The 25463-nt window shown below is 39.3% G+C and overlaps 1 protein-coding gene across 1 annotated transcript in view; it reads left to right on the top strand.

Annotated features, from left to right (window-relative positions):
• Positions 1-3808: 3808 nt before the first annotated feature.
• Positions 3809-25463, top strand: part of NETO1 (neuropilin and tolloid like 1) — a 70372-nt gene continuing 48717 nt past the window's right edge. The window contains exons 1-4 of the mRNA XM_064443103.1: positions 3809-4670; positions 8306-8359; positions 9902-10039; positions 19052-19300. Coding sequence (XP_064299173.1) covers positions 4643-4670; positions 8306-8359; positions 9902-10039; positions 19052-19300 — 469 coding nt within the window. The 5' untranslated portion in view covers positions 3809-4642. The remainder of the gene's footprint in view (positions 4671-8305; positions 8360-9901; positions 10040-19051; positions 19301-25463) is intronic.

Here is a 25463-nt window from a genome sequence, read left to right as displayed (position 1 = left end):
TCCAACAGCCCTGCTGAGGCAGGGCCAGCTACAGCCAGTTGTCCAGGACTCATTTCTGCTATTTGTCATATAAACACATAGATTAACCACAGAAGGGGGAAAGCAAGGCAGATTTTTTTTTCTTTTCTCAGGATTGAAATGCCAGCATAACACAGTTCAGAGGCAAAAGCTTTTCTTCTGTCCCTGAAAGAAAATTGTCCAGTCCTTCACTGAGCTCTCAACAGGAGACTGTACACTACTGTTATTGACAAAACTGTTAGAAATATTTTTATACTTGTCTTTTTTTCATTTTGTAACCTCAATCTAAAAATATTCCATAGTGCTTAAACTGGTCTCCAAATGGTTGATCTCCTTTCTGCCATGCTACCCATCCTCAGGCTGATTGGTGCCTTAGATTAGCCTAAAGATATTAGACCACAGGAAGGAAGTGCTTCATATCTTGCTGAATAAAATATTGTAGGTTCAAACAAACTCCCATAAAAATCAATAGCAAAACTCAGCTGTGAAAGTGAGAGACTGACAGAAGGTGCTATATGAAGAGATTACCATGTAATGGATGGTTTAAAACTAAAAAGAATAACATTGTATGTACTGAATCAAGAGGCATAATTGTGTTTGGTAGTCTTGCTTTTTTTAAAAAATAAGACTTCAGCTGACATCCAATAAAGAACTAATAAAAGTACATTTCTAATTTAAAAGTGTAGCTGTCATTCCATGTAATAAAATAAGGCAATGTTCTTACTGTAAGGAAAATGCAAACCTTCAAACTTTGAAAAAACTTAAACCCATTTAAAAATCAATAAGACTCTTGCCAAGTAAGATCCAAAGAATTCCAAACAATACTAAGATGTCATTAGAGACAATTGTTTATGGTTACTATTTTTTCCCATTTTTTTTTTAACATTTCATGTTTTATTAAATGTGAATCCCTTTCTCCCTTTTTTAGTTTACTGCCTAGTAAAAGTGTAGCCAGTGGTTTTGGGGTAATGAAGAATGCAAAAAGTACATACTAAGTATATAAATATTTACCCATACAAAACCAGGGTAGTGAAAGGTGCATGCTGGCTGGTGAGCTGCTACCTCTTTAGAAAGAGTATTTACCAAAACTCCCATAAGCAGATTTTGCAACAAAATGAGGCATGAAACAAAAAAGGTGGTGGTGAAGACCTCAGTAGTTGTATGAAATTCAAAATTTCAAGCTCTCTACACAAGGGAGGTCTATTGAGGCAGAAAGTGATTTTGACCAGTCTAACCTAGAAACCCTGTGTGCTTGCTTATAAACGCATTTGAACAAGCTCTCAGCATCCAGCTATGTAGGTCCTGAGTTATCCCCTAAAGATCTCATCATCAAAACATGCAATGGCCACTGTGGAGATTCCTCAGCTATTTAGTGGATGGTCTCACTCCATAACGATGGTGACTGATTACATTTTGGCATATTTTAAACATAACTGGGATATACCATATGTTATTTGTCAATACTACTGCAATGGTGTCCTTACGAGTGCCAATCAAAAGAGATCGAAGATCTCTGAAGATGAAAACACCCAATTTCAGAAAAGGAAAAATGTTGAAGCTTGCTGTTATATGATGTGACACAGCACATTTTCCCCAGAACAGCAAAATCAGCTGTTTTGTGCCTACTTGTTCTATAACCTTTTTTTTATTTTTTTTTTTAAGTAACTATAACTTGAAACTTAGCCATATGGATGTCTGCATCATCCTGCAGAAGAAACATCTGACTGTCTATAAACACTCCTATGACTGTTTTCAACACTATCCTTTTTCAGTTACTCTACTGTTGCTTGACTAAGGCAGACTGCACATCTGTATTGTACAAGTTTATCCTATGGATAAATCGGGTGACTTTCAATTACTGCACAAATAAAGTTCTTTAACTTGAGGCGGGAGAGAATAGGGAAGGTCAGAGAAAGTGCTGAGAGGGTTAGAAAGCAGAGTAGGACATTTTATTAAGATTAACAGCTGCAGGCTGGATGTTGCTAATGGCAAGACAGATTACACAAAACATAAGTGAATCCTTTCATAAAGTCTTATATGTTCTATATTCCTTATAAGGAGCTTACTGCAGAGCCCTGTAGCTGAATCCTGTGCCATTCTCACCCAGCAGGATTCTTAAATGCATGGTGTCAGGCTGGCTGGGGTGATGGCTGGCTGGGTGGTTGAATGGATGAATTCTGCTAGCCAAGATCACGTCAGACTTATCCTAATGTGCATGCCGCTATTGCTGACTGCCTGCATTTGTAAGCATCGATGGCCGATATATTCTTGATTTCAGAGTAGAGAGCAGATATTCCACAGGCTGAAAAAAGTCCTGAGGTTCTTAAAACACAGCTATTTACCGGGGGGGGGGGGGGGGGGGGGGCGGAATCGAGGCTTCCTTATCATTCACCTGCTGGAAGAGCAGTTGTGCTCTTCGCTGCTGTCCCGAAGGGAGTAAATGTACCTCTCTCGTTAAAAAGCTGCCTGAAAGAACACAGGTCGCCCGACCGCCTTATGTCCACCCACCAGGTAGACCACCGGGCAGACCTCGGGCTGGGGGCCCCGGCCCCGGCCCCGGCAGGCTCCGCGGGCGCGCACCGCCCCTCCGCGCCCGGCCGCGGAAAACCGCCGCCGCCTGACCTGCGCTCGCCTCCCCTTTGCCTTTCCTCATCCGCGCAAAGGCGGATCCCGGGCTGCATTTCATTTTCAGTTGATTTACAGCCTCCTCCCCAGCATCCCCCCGCCCCCCGCCCCGGCCGCGCGCTCCCAGGCACACTTTTCTCCTTGCAAACGGTGTGAGCATCAGGTGCGGGCAAGGAGGAGCGGAGGCGCCCCTGCCTCCCAGGTGCTGGCTGCGGCGTGGCGACCCCGGGGAAGGGGCTGGGTGTGCCCCGGGGCCCCCGGCTCTGCCCCCCACCCCCTCTGCTCTCCCGCCGCGGCTCTGCCTCAGCCCAGCCTCGCCGCCGCAGCAGGGTGCGGAGCGGCCGGGGGATCCCATCCTGCTCCCCTCGCACTTCTGCGGCACAAATCTTCCCCTCTCCTCGGCTTTCCCCGCCGCCTCAGCCGTCTGCCTCGCCCCGTGCCCACCCCCGTCGTCCTCCCCTTGTCCGGGCCGGGGGTGCCGGGGATGCCACGGCCGCGGGGCTGCGGGGGGCAGCTGCCGACAGCCGCGGCTTTGCAGGGCCGACTCCCGGGGCCAGGAGGGGACACTGCCGTTTCGGTCCATCAACTCCTCCTCCTCCTCCTCCTCTCTTGTTTTTCGCTGAGATCATTTCAGCTTCTCTCAGTACGCGTATTATTAATAATGTTTTCCCTACCCTACTCTCTCCCTCCCTTCCCGCTCTGGCCACGAGCCTTCCGCAACCTCGTCAAAGGGATGGATGTTTGGGGTGGGATGTAGTTCGGGAGGAAGATAAGCCTAAGAAAGGGGGGGGGGGGGGGGGGGGGAGCGAATGGGAGAGATTTTGCTGTCTTCTCTGGGCTGATTGGAAGAGGCAATCATTGTATCTGCGGCCGGAGGATTAGCAGCTAAACTTTTATTGCTCCCTTTTGTGAGTGCGTGTGCGTGTCCGTGTGCGTGTGCGTGGGGGTGTAAATGGAGACGTCGCCTCTCAAGAGCGAAAACATTTTCAATTTCCCTTTGGCAGGTGCAGGTCAAGGAGGAACTCATGAGCATTTTGTCTGATCCATGAACTGATTAGGGGAGGGGAAACGATCACTTTCCTCTTACTCTTCCTTTCCCAGTTTTGAAATCGTTCTTTCCCCACCACCGCCACCCTCCCGCCCTTCCCCTCCCCTTCCCCTTCCCCTGCACTGAATGAATGGAAGAGCCTCCAGGGTTTTCTTCTGCTTCTCGCCCTGGACTGGAGAAGTGAAGGGACACCTCTCTATGTTCATCCATCCCTATTTCGCTCCATCCATTCCCGAGAGGATTTCAGACGGTGCAATGTGTTTTCAGCCTCTTGCCGCTGCTACCACTTGATACTATGCTACGCGCAGGGAGAGGGCTTTGCAAAAATGGATTTGTTCGATTTTAAAGGATTTCTTCTCTAATAAGGATTGCATTGCACAGAAATATGACTAAATCCCCTATTTGGTAAATCTTTCTTCCCCCCACCCCTCCTCTTTGGGTTCCCTCCCGCCCGCCCCCACCCCTTCAGAGCAGCAAGCACAGGGAGCTGATGACGGACCCATTAATCCCTTCTTCAATGCATCAAAAGAAGCCGAAGGGCTGGAAGTCGCTGGGCTCGGAGTCCTGCAGGAAATGCTTCGATCTCCTTTTGGTTTTGTATGAAACTGGTGACTAGGGGCTCGGCTCGCCCCGCCGCCGCCGCCCGCCGGCACCTGGATGCGCGGGCCGCCGCCGCCGCCGCCGCCTTGCCCGCCGCCGCCGCGATGCAACGCCGATGGTGGTGCTGATGATAGCTCGGGTGTGATGGGATTGAGCCGGCGGTGATTATTTGAAGGCGGTGAGGGAGAGCGAGTGAGAGGAAGGGCTGCTCCGCTCTGCTGTGTGTGGGCTTCGGGATTTTTTTTTTTTTCCTTCTTCTTTTCCTACTTCCATCCTCTCCCCGCCACTGGAAGTCCTCCCGTATCTAAATGGAATTAGTGGAGACCGGAGCCCCTTGTGTAAGGATCAGACATGACCCATGGGCGCAGCTTCTTTCACAGTGAGTATCCCCCCTTCCCGCCTTCTCCCCCCCCACCCCGCGGCTGAGCTCCGCCACCGCGCACGGGCTCCTGCCCTCCGCCGCCTCCACAACTAGCGTAACGGGACACCCAGACCTCGGTGGCGTGGGGATAAACTCCCCCCACGCAGGCACAGCACCCCCTTCCCCACCGCTCTGCGGTGCAGCGGAGGGGAGCGGGTGTCTGCCAGCGCTATGGGGCGATGGGGGGCGGCGGGGCACGCTCCTGCAGGCTGGAGGTTTTCACCTGGGCGAGACGCGTCTGACGATGGCTTTCGGGGTGACGGGGGAGAAAGCGGGGGACGACCCCCACCGCCGGCGGCCGTGCGGCGGCCCCAGCCGGGGCTCGAACCGGCGTCCCAGGGGCGCGGGGGCGCGGGGCAGCGCCCAGCGCCGCGGCGGGGGCGGCCACAGCGGGCGCGGATGGCGGAGGGCCGCGGGGCGGGGGCGGCCCCCTCGGGCGAAATCCTCCAGGAGCGGCAGCGAGGCACCGAAATATAACAGTTATTTGTGGAAGACCCTCGGGGGTCTCAGGCTGCGTGGATGGGACCCCCTCTCCCGCCTCAGTTTGGCAAAGCAGGCGGCCGAACTACGGAGGGGGCTTGAGTGGCCACAGTTCCTTTCAGCACCTCTCTCTATGCCCACACCTGTAAAATAGCATGCTATGGCCAGGTATTGCTTGTCCAACAACTCTTCGCTAGGCTAAACCATGTCTAAGCCAAATCACAGCCTCCAAAATGCTGCCTGGCCAAGAGAGAAATCTGTTAATGCACAGCTCGTAATGGAAAAATGCACAGATCCAAAAGGATGCAAAGATGTGTAATCAGAGTGGCACTAGAAAGCATGATTATAATTACACCTGTGATTAGGAGGGAAAGAGGAGGGAGGAGGAAGACATGTAACAAGAAATTTTGTGGAAACTTCTTTAAAATAATTCCCAAACCTAGATAATCACAATATTGTTGCTGTACTGTCAAAGCTTCCCAAGCGACAGTTTTCAATGAGGGAAGATCGCATGATTCGTCTCTTTGGGTCTCTTCCTTTTTTTTTTTTTTTCTCTGTAAGAAGCAGTGTTCTTTTCCTGTGGCTTGGGAAAGAAAAAGGCAAGTGGTCATAGAATAAAATGGACTGCCTTGACAGCTTAAGTAAAAAATATTGTGTTATTTTTTCCAGTAAAGTCTGTAATTTTAATTACTTTCTGGCAATATACAAATTTTGGTGATGGTGGTGTTAATGCCACTAAATCAAGAGGCTTTCTTTCTTTTTTTTTTTTTTTTAAATATGGGCAGAGTATTTCATCAATCTGAATGTTAGATGTGATATGTCCAGAAAAAACTGAGTGTCTTAGACTGCTTCTGTCTATTACATATTATTACCACGATTATTTTGACTCCTTATTAATAATCAATACTGACATAATGATATGTAGGTATAGCTCCCTGTTTTAGAATAACAGCTCTGTGACTTGGAAACATCCTTTTTAGTGATTACAGCTGGAATTGAAAAGACCTGTGTTTTTTCTGCCATCTTGTTAATAATATCGCTGTGACTTGGACCAACTCTCTTTACTTTTCTGAACTTCAATTTTTTCCATATAGAAAAGGAGGGGAGAGCTATTAGATAAAGGTGCTTGAAATGAACCTGTAAGAATCAGATATGAATTGTTATTAATCACCTAAGAAGAAACATTTCTCACATGGTGTTTGTTTGGCTGTTGAGTCCTATTCTAGCTTCCATAAATTGGTGGGCAGAAGGAATGCCAGCAGCTGGCTCCATATTCTACCACCAATCCACCTTACACTACTGAGAAATTAGGTTTTGACTGGTGAGGATTACAGCCATAAATGCAGTATGTTCACTGCATGAAACACAGCTAAAGTAAATGAGCAACTCAGTAAATGGGCGAATCCTGCATTGCCTTCAGATACTGACACAGCCGACAGGCAGAGTCTCAGCTAGCACGTATTTCCAGAATCTATCCCTGAGGAGTGTAAAGGCATGAATGGTTGGGTAGCGTTCAGATCTGAGCAGAAGATGTAATGTTCTCACTGAATGCCCACGACATGGAAGAGTTTTTAACTACCAGCTCTGCCAACATTCGTCTCTGTTAGCTGAGGGATTCAAAAAAACACAGGGGCTCTGCGCCTGATCAAGAAACAGTGAATATGTTGCCAAGCCTTTATTTTCCCAGAACTTCAGCCTTTCCCTGCTTGATAAGGTAGGCATCATCCATGCCTCAAACCTTCTGTCCCACAGGGAGGGTCAAAGACATAGAAATAGTGATCCCAGTGCCATCAGAATACTGGAAATATGGGGACTGGCTTCCTTTGGGGTAAAAATTGCACACAATTTGCAGTATAAAGCTGAAAATTATGAAAACACTATCTTTGAAAGGATCATTTAAGAAGCTAATTACTAGCCCATGATGACTTCTGGTGTCTCTTGGGGATAAGAAAAGGAAAGTATGCCATTCAATTACATTTGCTAAAGACCACAGGTCCATCAATTACTCATCATAGTCAACAGTACAAACGGAAGCTGATCGATCCAAAATACTCAGAGTAAACATCCAACTTCATCTCCACTTCAACTTCAGCACAGTCTGGGCATTGTGTCCAGGCTTAACGCCAAACTAGCTAGGGTCAAAACCCCGAGTACTCCAAGAACTTATGGATCTGTTGTTTTATGCTCTTGCTATCCCACTCTCTTCAACAGCCAAAGAGGATACGGGCGGTGACAAGAAAATGCTATCATCGGTGCATTATTTCTTCATCAGGTAGCTAGCTAGTCGCTTTGATATTCCAAAGCAGTCTCATTATGACTGGCCTAAGTGTTTGCGTCTTAGCCTTTTCTAGATAAAATGTTACATTCAGAAACACCCAGAAACTCAGGAATTATCTCCAGGTTGAAGTCCATCTCAGAAAGGTCACATTTGTTCCCAAGAGACATAGCTGTCCTGTCGTGGTTGGAGATACGAGACTTCTATTTGTAATATGGGCTGCAGATTCACTGCAGCACAAAGCAACACCCTCTCTACAAGTCAAACAAACTAGATTAATGAGACTGTTAAGCACACACAATAATTTACTTCACTGGGGGTTTGCAAATGCTTTGATGCATGTGAAGAACCCAACCCCTCACTTCTTTCATACTCCCAATACTCATTTTCAAATTTTATTATGTGATAGCGAGAGACAGTAGTGAGTCCACTGGCACTGCAACTTAGCAGGCCTTTGCCTCCCTCTGTTAAAAGCAACCACTTTTCTATTACTGGCCTAAGCTATGATTATATAAATAAATATTGGTAAAATGTTTTCTTCTAATATTAAAAAAAATAAAAGGAAAAAAATAGGAGGGAAGCATCAGTGCCTGGGGATTTTGTTTTAAACCCAAAAGTTCTCCTCTTTATTTGGATACATTTACAAAGATAAATACTTATAAGGGCAGATCACAAAGAAACTTGCTTATACAAAATGTGCAATTCAAAGACGCAAGCAATCATGAGACTTTTTTACAGTAATTCTATTTAATTTGTATTCTTCTAATATAGATGTTTAGAATTTATTTGATTGCAGGCACTATCACACTGTGATGTCTAATGCATATTTCTCTTTCAGTTGTAGCAAGTCTAATCATCCTACATTTGTCTGGGGCAACCAAAAAAGGAACAGGTACGTTAACTTCAGACATTTTTTTCAGATATTACATTAGAGTCCAAAGTATGGATTTGAGTTGTTAGTTTAGTTCTTGAAATTTTTAGTAGTTCATCTACTTCTAGTATCAGTCCTTTGTTAATTTGTTTTGAGTATTGTTGTGCCCACACAAACACAAAAATCCAGTGGTACTTTTTTTAACAAGTTAGTGACCTGATCCACAGCTAGATCTAACTAAAGACTCAGCCTGACTCTAAAGACTGCAAAGTGCCCCTACTTTCAAACTGGGAAGTCCAGTTTGGGCACTAAGCTATCTACACTTAAGACCTTTTTGCTTGTTGAAGTAGAATTTAAAATCTGAAATTGTGTATCGTGGGTGCATTTGTGCAGGGTGGGGATAGAAAGAGGTTCTTAGAAGCCCTGGACGCTAAGTGTTGTGACAGTGAAGCAAGGAGAGTTGCTAAGCACAGTGTGTGTCCGAACTTGCATCTGAATGCTCAGTCCCTGCAGGCCTGAATTAATTTCAGGAAATTAGGATCTGTGTCGTACTCGGCCTGGGTACAGGTCAAGAAGAAAGAGAAATGCTTGCAGATCTCAGGTGGCTAAAATAATCCTTGGAATATGCCTGTCTCCATTGATAATAGGAGGGAGCCTCAAACAACTCGGCTATACACATCAGAGGCTTAAGTTAGATGTGACACTCATGAGATATAGATACCTCATTCAGAGAAAAACACAGGAGTCCTCTTCAGAACTGTAGGATAGAACCTACTACCCTTCCTTTTAATACCAGCCTAGGTATTTTTCTCTCCGAAGAATCCGTCTTATTTTAGCCTACTTGTTAAACTTGATGCCCAGGAAGTGATTCTTCATCTTCTTCAGCCTGAACAGCCTAAACCCTTTGTTTCCAGGCTCTCTGCCAATGTGCAGAAAGGAGTGCAAGAGTTTCAGGGCTAGGAAGAAAGCAAACAAGGTCTGACTCTGCTCCCTGATGATTCACATAAGCAGAGGAAAGTTCTGGGCTGTGATTCCTGGCCTCAGAGCTATTTATTAATTTTACAGCAAACAGCAAGATAAAAAAAATCTATGAACCAGAATCCAGGAATTCCCCTGTCTATCTCTGTCTCGTGAACATAGAGTCAAGCTGCTATGAATTTAAAACAACTTGTATATTCTATCATAATTCTGTGGGGTTTTAATGTCTTGTTTTTTGTTACTGATGTATTCCTGTGTTACAGTACATGGCTTGCTGATACACCACATGCTTGAGCCTTTTGAAATATATGACTGGGAAACACGTGTCTCCCATTTCTTGAGCACATGCTTTCCCTACAAGGTTGTTATGTAAAAAGCAATATAAATATGTCTTCCCCTAGATACCCTGAGCCCTGAAGAACAGCCTCGTTTTCCCCCAGGTCAACGATCACACTCTTAGTCTCAACAGAAGAAAGCTGAGGTCACTGACAAAAGGGAATGTTTCATTCTGTAAGAGAGTTCTGAGTGTCATAGGGCCGTCATAATTTGTGAGCTTATATAATACTTAATGTGATTGTTTTACAGAAAAGCAAACTACTTCCGAAGGACAGAAACCAGTGCAGTGTGGAACTTGGACAAAATATGCAGAAGGAGGCATCTTCACTTCTCCCAATTACCCCAACAAGTATCCTCCTGACAGAGAGTGCATCTACATTATAGAAGGTGACAAGCCGAAGAATCTTATATTCTATCAACTGTATTAAAAAAAAAAGTCTTTTACTTGATTGTATGTGAAGAGTAGGTAAAGCCTATAAGATCATGATAAATCTTTTCAAGACAGAAGATTTAGAGAAGCTCTGTCTCTGTACTTTTTTTTTTTTAATTTAAAGAATTTGTAGATCATACCAAGAAATACTGGAAAATACTTGATTTATTTCCTGCCATCTCTCATTAATTAGTTCAGGTGGTAAGTATGCATGAGTCACTTGGTAATAAACACAGTATAATTTATTTCAGTATATTCAGAGAATGAAAAGAACCTAAAATGCTCTAACTTGACAGAAGAAATAATATTTTAAAAATAGTAAAGAAGTGAACACAGGAAGCAAAAATGCTTTTGACTTTCATGAAGGTATTTTAAACTTATCATAACTGAATCAGGGGTGACAACCATAGCTAGGCAAAGTACAGTAAAGGAAGTCATACAGAAATTACACACATAGTGAGTGTAAAAATTATTTTCCATCCAATTGTTCATGAGAAATGAAAATAAATGAAAAAACCCCCAAACCAAACCAAAACCAGGAAAAAAACAAACATTAACAACAAACAGCTGTAAGACAGTTTTTAAAAAGTAGACAGCTGCAGGCATGGAGGAGATGTAAGAAAAGCTAGAGATGTATTACAAGCAAGTTACATGGTTTCTTTTCATCAGTCTTAGCACAACGGTTGTTGAAGGGATTGTTGTAGAAATGAGTCTGTGGAAAGTATTAGAGTTTAGATACCGACAGAGCTTAGTAGCAGAAAAGAAGAATCGGGTACAGAATGGTAAGTCTTTGGAACCAAGAAGATTCACTCGTGAGTTGTGAATACATGCAGAATACAACACTGATGCTTGTTCTATCCATGCTCGGTTGGACATATTTATTAGCTACAAATGATTGAGCTAGGAAATATAGAAATATTTACTTTACTAAAGATGCCAGTAGCTCCAAGAGAGATTTCCAAATGTGTATAGCTGATTCAAATTGAATTAGCTGCTTTAGAACCTCCCACTAGGACCTTTTAGAAACCAGCCTGCCTTTCCAAATCTAGTGCTGAGTTACTAAAAGAAATACATTTCATAAAAACCTTCCAGGGAAATGATGGATAGTAAACGTTGTATGTATTGTTTAGGAAAAAAAATCACAGCAAAATGACCAAGATCTCTGAATTCCACTTTAGTGCTAGGTAACCTGAGTGAAGTCAGAAGTAAAGAGGTGATTATAAATCATGGAGTCAAACAAGCCCTTTAAAGAAAATTTATGTTTGTCCAGGCTTCCCACTTGAGTCCGAAAATTAAGCAGATGTATGGTAAGCATTTAAGTTCTTTCATAGTTTAGTAATTGATTTAAAATAATAAAATTTTTAAAAATATAAATTTATATGTTCAATATTTACTACTTAGCGTTATCTTTTTCATTACACTTATGTTGCTAGATCCAGGTCTTTTTGCGTATATTGATGAAATTATCTTTCTAACATTCCTGAGAGGCTGGGAAGAAGTAAGCCTATTTTATCTTTGAAATACATGTTTTATCATTAAAGAGAAAGGGTGTGGAAAAAACCAAAGCATGACTATTTTTGTAAACCCTAGTCCAGTATTTCAGGCCATAAGGTGTTCCTCCTCTTAGTAAGCAGGTACCTGAAAGCCCTTTGTTGTAAAGACCTTTGTCTTTGTTGTAGTAATTGAGTACTTATAAAAATATAGTTAATAATCTGAAAGATGGCAGCATATGCTGCTGCAGTAACTTGATTTAGAATAGCCAAATTGTAAATGTCCAAGAACAATTTAGGAAGGAAAGATTTAATCAACCAACTTCTATGATGAAGATGAAAGTCTGCAATGACAAGTTTGGAGCGATGTGTAGTAAAAAGAGTAATCTGAACTCAACAGACATATTGTTATATTTTACGAGAAAAATCAATCTGGCAAAAAACAGTTACACATAATTTCTTATGACACTGATATTTTCTTCTTCCTGTCCAGCCATAATCAAAAGTTTGGATTGCAACTGGGTGTTTTAAAACCCATGATAGCAGCTCTATCAAGTATATAATTTGATGAGAACAATGCGTATTGCACAACATTTTCCCATGTCTATTTCTATCTTCCAAAAAGATCAAGAATAGTCATGTCTGAAAAATGTCACAAAAATAGAGAGACATGTAGTAAGATGTCTGAGCAATGATATTTTTAAAAGTGGCAGTTTTCAAAAAAGGCAAAAGGAGAAAAACTGAAGGACAACAAAAATTATTTTGTAATTACAGTCAATTATTTGTCTATATTTATTCTTTTTACAACACATAAAAATGGCAGAAAATTATAAAGAAGGCTAGCAAGTGAAAAGTTTTCCCCATATCTTTTATATTCTGTGGAACTCATTGGCATCAGGTATTGAAATTAAAGGATTGCTAAAAAAGGATTAATTATTTCACTAATAACAATATCTTTGAGGTCAGATAACAATCTATGGAGTAGATAAGCCTTGCTAATCCAAGACATAAATGTCCATTTAGTTTTAGAGTAAGACAGAAACATCTCCATATACATCCTATTCCTATATTTATTATTGAGATTCCAATACACTTCAGATAGCTTCTGGCTGCTGTTGAATACCAAGTACCAAACTAGGGGGACTGTCAATACAATCCATAATAGCATTCCCACGTTGCAACCTCCCCTTTGTATGTCTTAGAGAGTTCAGCATACCAGGACTGTATATACCATACTGACAGCAGTACAATGTCAGTTTAAATACATATATGAATCACCAGGTTCCTTCCTGCCTGCTTGCTTTCGTTCCTTCATTATTTGCTATCAAACATAATCGAGAGCAAATTCTGATGACATCACTCAGACACAATTCCTACTGACTAGTGGACTTGAGTGAGGACTCCAGCATGTAGTGTGTCATAATAAAATTGAATTTAATCTCATGATTTTCCCCACATTGTAGCTCATCTTAAATGATTGTAAGCCTTTTGTAACTTCAAAAATACTTTGGTGAAGTACAGGAGCTGGCAAAAATTGCCATGATCATAGACTGAGTTTCTGAAAGAGAAGAGGATTTCTATCCTAGCAGTCAAAGGCATAAGCAGATCAAACAGCTAAAAGTTTCTTTTTCTTTTCTTTTTTTTTTTTTTTTTTTTCTATTTTAGTAGTAGTGATAAATAACTCTTGGAACAACTAGGAATTTTAAAGTCCATATTGGCTGCCTTTCTAAAAGAAATCCTTTAGGTCATCCAGAAGTCATGGACTCAGTACAAAAATTAAAGAATTATTTTGCTATAGAGGAACTTCTGGTGAATCCCATCTGCCTTTCAAAATGCATTGAGAATTTGTTCTTTCTTTTATTTTCAGTGTCATTGGGCATATAGAAAAAGTAGGAAATAGCTGAGTGTACATGTTAAATTCCCTGTTTAGGCCCAATTTCACCCTTGTTTCGCATATTGAAGACTCTAACCTGGCAAAATTCACAGCTTCCGGGAACAACCGCAACAGTGGCAGCATTAGCCTTTGCCAGACTGCAGAAAATTTGGCATGTGTGCTCTAAAGGAAAATTTGCATAGGAGATTTTGCAGGAGCAAAGGCTTTTGTGTGTGTTAAAAATATTTGGGGAGCGGGGTAGTCATACCTTACACAACATATCTTACGAATTGGTTTAGAAACCCTGTAAGTGAAATACTTGTAAGATTTTAGCCATTATTCAGTTTTTAATAATTAAATGCTTATTTATAAATATATACTGACTGCAATTGCTTTACAGAGATATGAAATAAATCTTCCACTTTATATGTTTGTGGACATTTAGAGTTAGCTTTCTTGATGGTCTTCCATGTTTTCACTAAAGACCATTAAACTCTTTAATCCTAGGTATTTCACAGGTGTTAAAAAATGGTCACGTATCACTGTACAAATAATCTCTGCTCAAAGTCCTTTTGTATTTCACAGTGATTTTTGTGTTCAAAAAGTTTCATCAAAACAAGGAAAGAATCCTCATTTAAAAGGAGGATATAGGTGGCTTTCTTATCAATAATAGCTGGACAACCAGAAAGACCAAGGATTATTGAAAACTATTAGTACTGTAGCAGCTCAGATAGGTGGGGGTAGGTGTTGAGTTCAATGTCTCATTTCCATGCAGTCTGGTAAATTGAAACATATTTTTTGTTTAACTTCAGCTGTCAGTTACACAGACTTAAGAGGATGATCAGAATTAAAATCCTAATTTTGTGTTTTTGCTGCAACTGTTCTTCTACACAAGTTGGAACCCAATGCTTTTATTTTTTCATTGAATGTAAAATCTCAAGTGTGAAAGCACTTGTGTAAGATAATTAGATGAAAAATATGACAAGACATGCAAGCATTAAGTAGTCTTTCCATGGTATTAAAAATTTTTGAAGAAAGATAATTGGAAGCTAAATATGGAAGATTTTTAAGAATTGAACTAAAATAATTTTATGAGACAGCTTCAATATATTTCATTTGGACATGACTACATCTTTTCATAGAATCGTAGAATCATAGAATCATAGAATGCCCTGAGTTGGAAGGCACCCACAAGTTTCATCAAGCCCATCTCCTGTCCCTGCACAGGACAACCCCAAATTCACACCATGTGGGTGAGGGCATTGTCCAAGTGCTTCCTGAATAGCATCAGGCTTGGTGCCGTGACTGCCTCCCTGGGGAGCCTGTTCCAGTGCTCCACCACCCTCTGGGTGAAGAACTTTTTCCTAATATCCAACCTACACCTCCCCTGGCACATCTTCCTGACATTCCATTGGGTCCTATTGCTGGTTACCAGAGAGGAGAGATCAGTGCCTGCCCCTCCTCCTCCCCTTGTGAGGAAGCTGCAGACCACGATGAGGTCTCCCCTCAGTCTCATCTTCTCCAGGCTGAACAAACCAAGTGACTTTAGCCGCTCCTCGTATGGTTTCTCCTCTAAACCCTTCACCAACTTTGTGGCCCTCCTCTGGACGCTCTCTAGTAGCTTTATGTCCTTAATGTACTGTGGTGCCCAAAACTGCTCACGGTACTCAAGGTGAGGCTGCACCAGCGCAGGGTAGAGAGGGCAGAGTAGGGTGGGACACTGTAGCCACAGAGAAAGTTCTGAAGATGTGAATGGGCTTTACCTGTTAATAAGGATACCAGAAATAACCACTCTATCCCTCCTTTTCTGATAAGATGGCTAGATTCCAATCCAGTTTGGAAGAATTGCATATTCTGGGTTTTTTGTTTGGTTGGTTTGTTTTGGCTTTCTGTAGCTATACAAACATTATTACTAGTCATTATTCTGGACTTGTTCTCACTGTATTTCTGCAAGTTCTACCGTGACCATATTTGCACACACTTTGTTGCAAAAGCTATAACACAAGGTGTGTATTTATACAATAGCTGCTTGTTTTAGCTTGTGTTTGGCAAGGAAATCCTTTGCTGAAGCCAGAGTATAAGTCCAAAATGACACATTTTTCACTAAAAGGAAGTTAAAGTCGGGAGTTTGAATTATGTGTTTTCATCCCTTATAGTAATTTCCAGGAAGATTTGAATAATTTTGTTTCTTAGGTAGATTATTGAAAAAAACCCCACAATTTAACCTTTAGATATCATACAAGATGAAGCACAGAGGTGCATTTAAAAGCACATGATGAAAAGGTGCATGGATATGTGTATAGCACCACTTCCTGCCTTTGCCCAATTTTTAGTGATCACCACAGTCCTCACAGTTACAGAAACACAAAGTGTTGCACAACCTGGGAGAGTTAGGAGAAAGGCTCTTATCCTGTTTGGACTAGCTTGCAGGGCAGGCTGGGAGGCAGGCAATACCTATACTAATACCTACACTAATACCTACAACAGATATATTCCTCTCACCTTCCCAGTCAAGAGTACGGATACAATGGTCCTTGACTAGTGCGACCTGCCACATCATGCCTAAGAACAGATTTTGGCAGTTCTGACTGGCATGGCCAAAATGATGCCAGGAGGTGATTTTAACATTTAAGGAGCATGAATGGTCAGTGGTCCAGCCCCCAAAATAATTCCCCAGCCTTGTTTTATTTAGCAGTGGAGAAATGGTGCTAATGAATAGTCAATGCCCGATTCTTAAAGCAGAGCAGCCTCTACACATGGGAGCTTTCGGGGAAAGTAGAGGCTCTTGAGTGCTCCTTGAGCTGATGTGATTCTCTCTGATCCTCTAGCAAGATCTGAGCTTCACTAAGAAAAGCCTCGTCTTGACTTTGTTGAAAAACAAATAAAAGCAGGGAAAAGTAAACTACAGCAATATTCTGATTTAGAGCTAGTTTGCAATGTGAGATTCAGAGAACTACATGGAGGTTGTGGAAATTGTGCAGTGTTTTCTCAGGCCATGCTTTTACCGAGCCAATAGATCTCATGCGTAACACTGTAGGCCTGATTCCCTTTTACCCCCAGAGACTCCTGTTATATTTTACTGAGGCTATAATTGGCTTTAGGGCTCCTTTTCAACACCAAAAATCTTCTAAAATGACTGACCTATAGCTCAGAAAGGGCCTTATGCCCATTTTTATTTTATGTGTCTTGGATTCACAGAAGACCTGTTAAGGGCTTAACTATGGACCAGCCCTTGTAAGCCTCCTCTTGGTATGAAATAGAGTAGTGGAGGCCTAACACAGGAAGTTTTTAAAGGACAAATGGTGTAAGCCAAATTATGTTAATAGTGTAAGCCATTTCTGAAGCAGGAATCTGTTGCCGTGGAAAGCAGAGCAGCCATACACTGTGGTATGATGCTGTCCGACACTAACAGTACGAGCAGAATTAATCTTCATATCTAGTTTGCAACATTAAAATGTTATAATAAAGCTTTAGGTAAGTTAATAGCATAATATTTGAATAGTCAGTATATAAAGTTTTCAAGCCTTAATGCGGATTCTTAAGATTATCTAAAGCGTTGTCAGGATGGAGTTTCTGATACCTGACTCTACAGGCCCTAGGTGAATGATGAGTAGTTCTCAGCAAATCTTCTTAAATGGAAAAAGAGCATACAAAATATAATTCCAGAGTGAAAGGTGCTGATTGCTCTCTTCTATCCCAGTATTGCTTAGTTAAATTTAAATCAATAGTTGTTATAAATGTGTGAAGTCAAGGGTAGAAACAGCTGATTAAAATTAATCAATGATGTCTTCCAGTTATTCAGTCTTTTACTATAATCTGAAAGCTCTACTTTTGTCTTCAAACCTCACTAAGGTAGCATTAATGAGATTTTCTTTACAAGCTTTATTATCTGATTTTATATTTTTAAGTTTTTTTTTCATACTTTCAAAGTAGGTTCATTTCCATGGACTATGAATTTGATGCAACTATATGTAAAGTTATAGGTTTTGATTTTGCTATTGAACTTGTATCGGCACAAAAATCACAAATTTCCTGTAAATTGGTATGAATAACAAGCCAATAGTAAGTACTTCCCTAAATGAGAAATTATTCAAATAGAGAACAGTAGATAAGGTTTCTTTCTTATGTTGAATTAAATATTTCAATAAATAACAGTCACCCAATTATATTAACGTTGAAAGTAAAGCTATTAAAATAATCTTTCTTCTCAAATAATGTTTTATTAACTTACTTCTTCAATGCTTATAAAATGAGGCTGTGTTTATTTACATGACATAGTTGTAAATGGGGTCTGACTGTGTGCTCTTATGTAAAGATCATAAGATTTTTCTAATGTCTTCTTATTTAGTTCATTTTAAATAGTGTCCCTTCTTATACAAGTAACGAGCTCATCCCAAAATCTTCAATTTAAAACATTTCAAAATACATACAAGATCTAGGTTCTGGTCACACTGATAGTTTTCCTATTATTCCTGAGAAAAGAAATGGAAGGATACTGACTGCTGGAGTGGCAGCAGTTTCCATATTAAGCTTATGCACTTGGCTTGGGGTTTGATCTTGCATGTTTTCATGTGAAAAGAATGGTAACTCAGGCGAAGCTCATAACAATTTCAACCTCCTCTAATATGTGTAAAGTACAGGACATGATCCCATGAGAGGCATAGCAGGCAGTGACCTAGCAAAGCCTTGTCTTAGCAGAAGGCATTGTCAGCAAAAGGCTATGTCGCATCATGATCTAGACACTGAAGGCATACAATTTTTACTATGGACAGGATTAAGTGTGGGAACAGCGCACCCCAGGGATGCTGGATCTGTTAATACTTGTAGACAAAACCATGATTTTTTTTCTCCTTTTAAGAAAATACTATGGTTCCACCAGTATTTGCTTTATAGAGCAGATGGCAGGGAATATTTATTTTACATATCATTCTGACTGCTACTGGCCTTAGTATGTATGAATAAAGATGTCTTATTAAGTGACCATTATAAAGTTTCTTCAAGGTTTTCAGTAGAATATTGTTTTGTCTTTAGTTAGATGTTAATTTTGTCTCATCCTTGTCTAGTTTTACAAGTGAAAATTTGTCCTTATATTTCAAATGAGATGATAAGTAATTCTGAGTATAAGCAATTACACTCAAGCTTGTCATTGACTGCAATACATATAGGAACAGAATTTGTCCTTCTTACTGTAGCACAGTTCTGATCAGTTTTTTCTTTACCTTTGTGAGCATTAAGGAAAAAAGTGTTCTGATTAACATTCCCTCCACCCCAAAGATAAGAAACACTGTTTTTCCAGATGCATAAGTTTCTTAGAAAAATCTTGCATTTGAACCAATTGTTCCTAAACTGTATTTTGCTTTACATCATAGATATATCTCTTAGCTTTGCTAAGAGCTGCTGTCATGAGCACTTTTTTTAATAGAAAGAAATAGTAAACTGATAGTGTAAAATTTATAAAAATATAGATGTATTAATTCTCAAACAAGTTTTTAGGCAAAACGTTAAGATGCATACAAAATGGATATATTTGATTTTCTTTAATCTTGTTTACGTTTGAAGGGTCTTGGTTTAGAAAAATAATAAAATAATTTTCTTTTCATCCCTAGCTGCCCCTAGACAATGCATTGAACTACACTTTGATGAAAAATATTCCATAGAGCCTTCTTGGGAGTGTAAATTTGACCATATTGAAGTACGAGATGGACCTTTTGGCTTTTCCCCAATCATTGGACGTTTCTGTGGACAACAAAATCCACCTATGATAAAATCCAGTGGCAGATTTCTATGGATTAAATTTTTTGCTGATGGTGAGCTGGAATCTATCGGGTTTTCTGCTCGGTATAATTTTACACCTGGTGAGTACAAACCACACTTTTTGATAGAAAAAGCTTAGCATAGTAACTTTGCTAGTGATGTATAATTGTGCTGTTGAATAATCTCTTTAACTGGGACTGTTTATTGTCAAGGAAAGTATTAGCAGATAGAAAAAGCATAGAAGGTATATATATCTTTTGCATACGAAGTAAGGCTTATTCAAGGAAGAAATTTTCAATACATTTTTGTCCAAGAGGCATACATCCAGCCTCTGCAGTTTTTAAAATATTGCTTTCAATCAAATTCTATTATAGAAAATCATTCAAAATATTTCATGGGATGTTATGTGTTTTATGCTTTATTGTTACACTGTGCAGCTTTTCTTTCAAAATGATCATTGATAAAGTATTCTAATAAAAAAATGTAATTATCTCAGAAAATTCCATCATTGCTTTTCCACTTCACCAATCGTTTGCCCAACTGAGGAGTGGAATAGATCTCCATTTTCAATAAAGCAAACTATTAAAAGTATTGTCAGAGGAAATGTGAGGTTCAAATAGTAAAATGTAATAAATATTTTTCTAAAAAAGGTATAAATCTTAATTGTAATTGTACAATTATTTCTTGTCACTTTTTAAATTTAATTTATTAAATTAAAACAAAATTCATAGTCATACTTTCCATTAATTCCCCGCATCCCCCCATGTATTAACAAAAGATTGCTGATTTTAAATTTCATTTTTTTGCTGCAACTACACTATACTGCACTGCACTGCTGGATTTGACGTAGTTCTGTACCTTCTTATGTATTGAGTGATGAGTCATATCTTAATATAGCTCACTCTAAAGCACTGTAATTATTATGTAATTTTGTCAATTATGTCAGTATTGTTTCAGCTAAATTGTTGTATTACGTGGAACAATAGACTTTAGAATATCTGCTAAAATTAAAAGGCCCCACATTCTACTTGCTTAATTATTCTAGTAGCATCATAGAATATAGCAGGACTACTTAATGTTCCTCTATGCAGTTTTCTCTCCTTAATGCAAGAAAAATAGTTATAAAATTACCCAGCAAAGTTCCATTTTCTTTTAAGTCAAAGGCACTGTCTTCCAGAGGGCAAACATATTTAGAAGATTCAAACAGCAACAGAACACAAAATTTCTGTAGCCAATAACATGACAGCCAGATATATGTATCTATTGTAAATGCAAAGACAAAGGATGAAATTTTACTATATCCAGACATACTTCTCTCTGAAAAGTGAGTTAAATTTTGATCTCTCGTTTGCTATGGCTCTCTGGGCTTTTGCCATTTTCCTCCCCACCTCCACCGAATGTTCTTTGCTTTAGATTTCATGTCCTTCTTGTTTCAAAGGGTTTTTCATTACATATGAAAAGATGTTCATAGAACAATCTGCAGCTTAGCCTGTCTAAAAAACTCTCAAGTGAAAAACAATTTCATGAACCATGTTTTATCCTCGTTCCCTTTCTACTGATATAAGGTGGCTTTCTACACAGAGATCAATGCTGGTAAATTGCTATAGCAGCATAAATTATTCCAGACTTCAGATGGAACAGCTTTTTTCTTTTTCTTTCCTTTTTTCTTTTTTTTTTTTTTTTTCTCCATAGGTTTCAGTAGGGAGCTCTGCAAATGATAGGAATATTGGCCAAAATGAGAACGTGATTAATCTGACAAGTGCAAAATAACACTGCCTCCTTGATCACCAGTAACAGGAAGCAGTTCTCATTCCTCATGATTACTTGACCTGTCCTTTATTATATAGGCTTGGATAAGGCTTGATGTTTTGAGATCTGTTGTCCAAATGTTTGCAGTGGGAGGGGTTACTGTCAACTCATCAAAAAGACCGATGGATTTCAAAAGTGTATAAAAGAGTAGCATAGAGAGGAATTGCCTCCAGAATTTATCACCTAAACCATCTAGGTCCATCTAGGGTAGTGACAACTTATGAAATTAAACTACAAACAAAAGAGAGATCAGAAGAAAGTTTTCAGCTAACCTCTCTTTAAAGAACATCAAGAAATTGAACCAAATAAAATACTCATTTGGAAACTGTTGGTGTCCAGAGCAACTAAACACTCAGGGGACATAGAGTTTGTTGCACCCATCTCACTGGGAGCAAGCAGCACACTCTGCCTAACTACAGCCTGCATAGGAGGCTTTCTCCAACCCAGTGACAAGTGCAACAGAGCTACTTCTTTAGTACAAGCAATCTTTGATGTTTCCCATCGGTGTGGTCCCCGCTCACCCTTGAAACGTTCCTTGGCTGCCACTTTTGCATTTGTTATCTTGATGGAGGCTCTAGTTTGCTGATAAAGACAAGAAACATGATGTTGACTGTGTGGCTGAGTGGCAAGATTTAAAATAATTAAGTAAATTTGACTAAATTGAAGATGCAACGATTTATTATTACTAGAATGGTACCTGGAGAAGCAGGGAAAGAAATTATTTACTATGTCTCCAGGGTGTACAAAACCAGCTAACTGGATGAAGTTGAAAAAAAGATCAATTAAGGTATCAGGAAAAATGTTCCAATGAGGATCTATTAGTCTATGCAAATGGAAAGAGCCCTGTCACCTGAGGCATTTTAAAACTAGTTTGGAGTAAGTCCAAAAAAAAAAGGAAATTATATAAAGCAATCCTAAGGAATAAACTAATACTTCGCAATTACTCTAACTTCTCTTTTTAATAATTTATTTGGCTCCTTGTTATTGAAATGGTTGGAACTCCATCCACTGATGCAAAAGTCCAGTGGAGTTTCAATAGCCTCTCAACAGGCTGGGGTTTCAGACATCTTGAAACAAACATAATTCTTTGCCATAAATTCTGTTCCATATAAATAGATATAAATATAAATATAAATATAAATATAAATATAAATATAAATAATATAAATAGATATTTTTTTTCAGAGCACTTTTCAGCACTCTTAAAAGTGACATCTAGCAGAAGAAACAACTTTAATGGCAAATCCAGAACTGCACACAAACCCAACAAAAACACACCTACATACCAGTAGGTAAAACTACTGAAAATTTTGCAAAGAAGTTCCTTATTAAGGGGATAATTTAGGTGTTCTTTTTTGATTTTATAAATTACAGGGTTAAGCAAGATGTGGTTGAATGAAGCCATATATATGGTATAAGGATCAACTATTAAATGTCCAAACTCTGGGTTAAGGGAAGAAGTTGTTGTTTTATAGTATTACAGCTATACCAGTAATAACCAGAAGCAATTGGGATGTAAATTAAATTTTCAACCATTTTGTATTCATGAGAGTTTATAAGCAAAACAAAACATATTTACCCTTTATGTACTATTATAATTTTAATTTTATTGTTAAATGCTGATTAATGGTAATAATTTCTAAACGGAACTATCTGAACCTATGAAACCTTCGTAAATGTATACAAGAATTTTGTTGGGTTTTTTTTCTGCAAATCTCATGTATAAAAGAAATAGCATGTCAAACTAGAATATTTTCAGGTTGCTCTGGTTCATTTTGAATGCAAATATGATTGATTAGGAAAAGACACACAAGACAAGTCACATGACAATTCTTTCTATCTCTTGTTTTGTTATTTCTTGGGCCATTGAAAGTCCTACACCTGAAATTTCATTTTACATCTCTACATCCTTGGACTCAATCTGTTACCCTAATTTTTCCTAAAAAGTTTTGTCTCAAGAACATTTTCTGAAATGGTGTTCAATCAGTGTTTTGTGTAGCAAAATTCAAGTATTACTTCAAGGTGACTTATTCTTGACAACAGTTCTTTAAAATTGGTCATTTTTTTAGTGTAGACAAGGATTCATACAGAGACAGGATATGTTTATTTGAGCTTTCTTACTCGTCTAGAATAATCAGATTTCTGTTTATCCTAGTCCCTGATTTTGCGGGACAGTGGCTTAAGATAGCACATCATTACTTTCAGTTCCTTCACTTAGTAGAAGCCATCTGTGTTTTTATTTAGCCTCATTAACATAAAGGTCAGTCAGTACCGTTTTCTGTTTAACTGCCTGATAATGGAAAAAAGAAAAAAAGCTTGGTACTTTTATGTCCCAAAAAGTGGAGTATAAAACACTGTCTAATGAGAATAACAGTAATTTTACATCCTCATTGCAGTGATACAAGTAGCTGTAGAATGTCAGAGTAATAGAATAATGACATCATCTATCTTGAGGAAAAAAAAAACAACCCAAATTCTTTCTGATTGGGAAATTTCCATATTTTAGGACTGATGAAAACTTTAATGTGATTTTATTAAATTAAAACACAGTTCTAAAGAGCTTAGATAAGATATTGTCAAATCATTTTGTCATTTAATGTCCTGCCTTGTGTGTATTTAAGGAAGGGGTATTTCCCAGGCATCTGGGATGGCTGAACACTTGTGGGAGCTTGCTTACTTGCTTTTATTTATTCATTTATTTATTTTCTTCTTCAATTCTGAACTTCCGCTGGGTGCTTCTAGGTTAACATCAGCAGTGACTACAACTTTTAACCAACTTGTAATCCAGTTCAATTTTTAAAGAAACAATAAACAATGTCAGAACCAAGTGACTTTGAATGAGTCAATCTTTTTCCTTTGGGATCAGAGCTGGTTTGTAATTATGAGAAATTACTTATTATAACCCTTCATTTAACCTTTTGAGCCAGAACCTCATGATGTTTAAAAAAAAAAGGAATAATGAATTTGTTTCATTTATTGAGCTTTCCAGCCCTCAGCACTCCTACCTGTTATAAGCAGCTTCCTTGAGTTACGAACTTTAGTGTGTTCATACAAGTGCACGACTTCATTGCTGTTTACAAGGTGTTAGGGTATCTGGTCTTGTGAACGGTAAGGAATTTCACTGTAACATCTAGGATGATGCATTTGCATGTTGCATTGAAAATCCTGATCAGCTATATAAATTTTGTCTTTTCAAGGGAATTTGATTTGTGTTGTGTTGTTAACTTACAGGAACTGTAGGAATAGGCCCAGAGTATTTCAGTACCATAAATGTGAGATTGTAATGAGACAATATGTTTATTTTAAATTTCAAGTGAAAAATAATTCCTTATGTGGAGCAAATGAGTATCTAAAAGATCTCATGGGATTCTCAGGTCACATATTACCTCTTGTTATCACATACTTACAGTTTTCTTTCTACAGTACCCAAAAGGCAACTACAGAACTTCCTGATTTAGAAATCCCTGCATGCTTGGTGTATCTTAATACAGATAGAACGAAGTTGAACACTTAAGCTACTGCCCTGTTAGGCTTTGCTGTAAAAATAAGAGTAATAGAAATATAAGTTATAGTTTTAACTATTCTAACATTGGAAGAATGAAAAAACTCCAAAGCTGCATTAACTAGGGATATTAGAGTTGCATTTGTATTGACTGCGTATGAATACCGGAGTGAAGGGGCTTTCCAAGTCATGTAGTATTGTGTCCCACAGGGGAACTGCAAGCAGTAAGTTTCCAGCTCATGTCATAAATGTTTAAATTCATATCCCTCTATTGATAGATCTTTATAGACTTGTAGTGTTAATTTTATTTTGGTATTTTCTGCTTCAGACATTTTAATGGAAGACCTGTTCCACGATCCAAATTATTAGGAATGTTCTTTTGATTTCTTGCTGAAAATTATTCATAGTCAGCTTATGTCTGTCTTCTTATACTGATGTTACTTGTTAGCTCTGAAACTTCTTTTCTCACTAGGACTATATGCCACTGCGTCATGAGCTTAGAGATGGCAGTCATCTCTTCTTTAAGATGTTAGTCTGCTTGTCTACACAAGCCAAATCCTTGTACTGTCTTTTTATGCCATAGGCTCTTTGTTCCCTCTGCTATCAGTATCACCCCTCCTCTAACAAACTCTGCTCTGTATCCATTCCACAACAAGCTGAACACAGATTTCTAGAGGAGCTTTACTAGGATATAGTAATGCAGTGCAGGTACAAATAATTATTTTCTACCTCCACAGGAAATACCTTTCTTGATACATAGGTGATCTCACCCATAAAGGTGATTATGGTGTTGCACTGCGAAACATTATTTACAGAGGAACCACATTTGTCTGACAAAGAGTCTGTCTTTTCAGAAGCATCTGGGAGAAACCTTTAGCAAGCTTAGATGTGCATTCAAAAATAATTCTAGAAAACCAACATTTTTAGATTAAACTGTATTTTTACAAAACCAT

This window comes from Phalacrocorax carbo, chromosome 2, assembly GCF_963921805.1.
Source record: "Phalacrocorax carbo chromosome 2, bPhaCar2.1, whole genome shotgun sequence".
In the NCBI taxonomy this organism is placed as follows: domain Eukaryota; kingdom Metazoa; phylum Chordata; class Aves; order Suliformes; family Phalacrocoracidae; genus Phalacrocorax; species Phalacrocorax carbo.
This window is presented reverse-complemented; position numbering and strand designations above follow the sequence as displayed.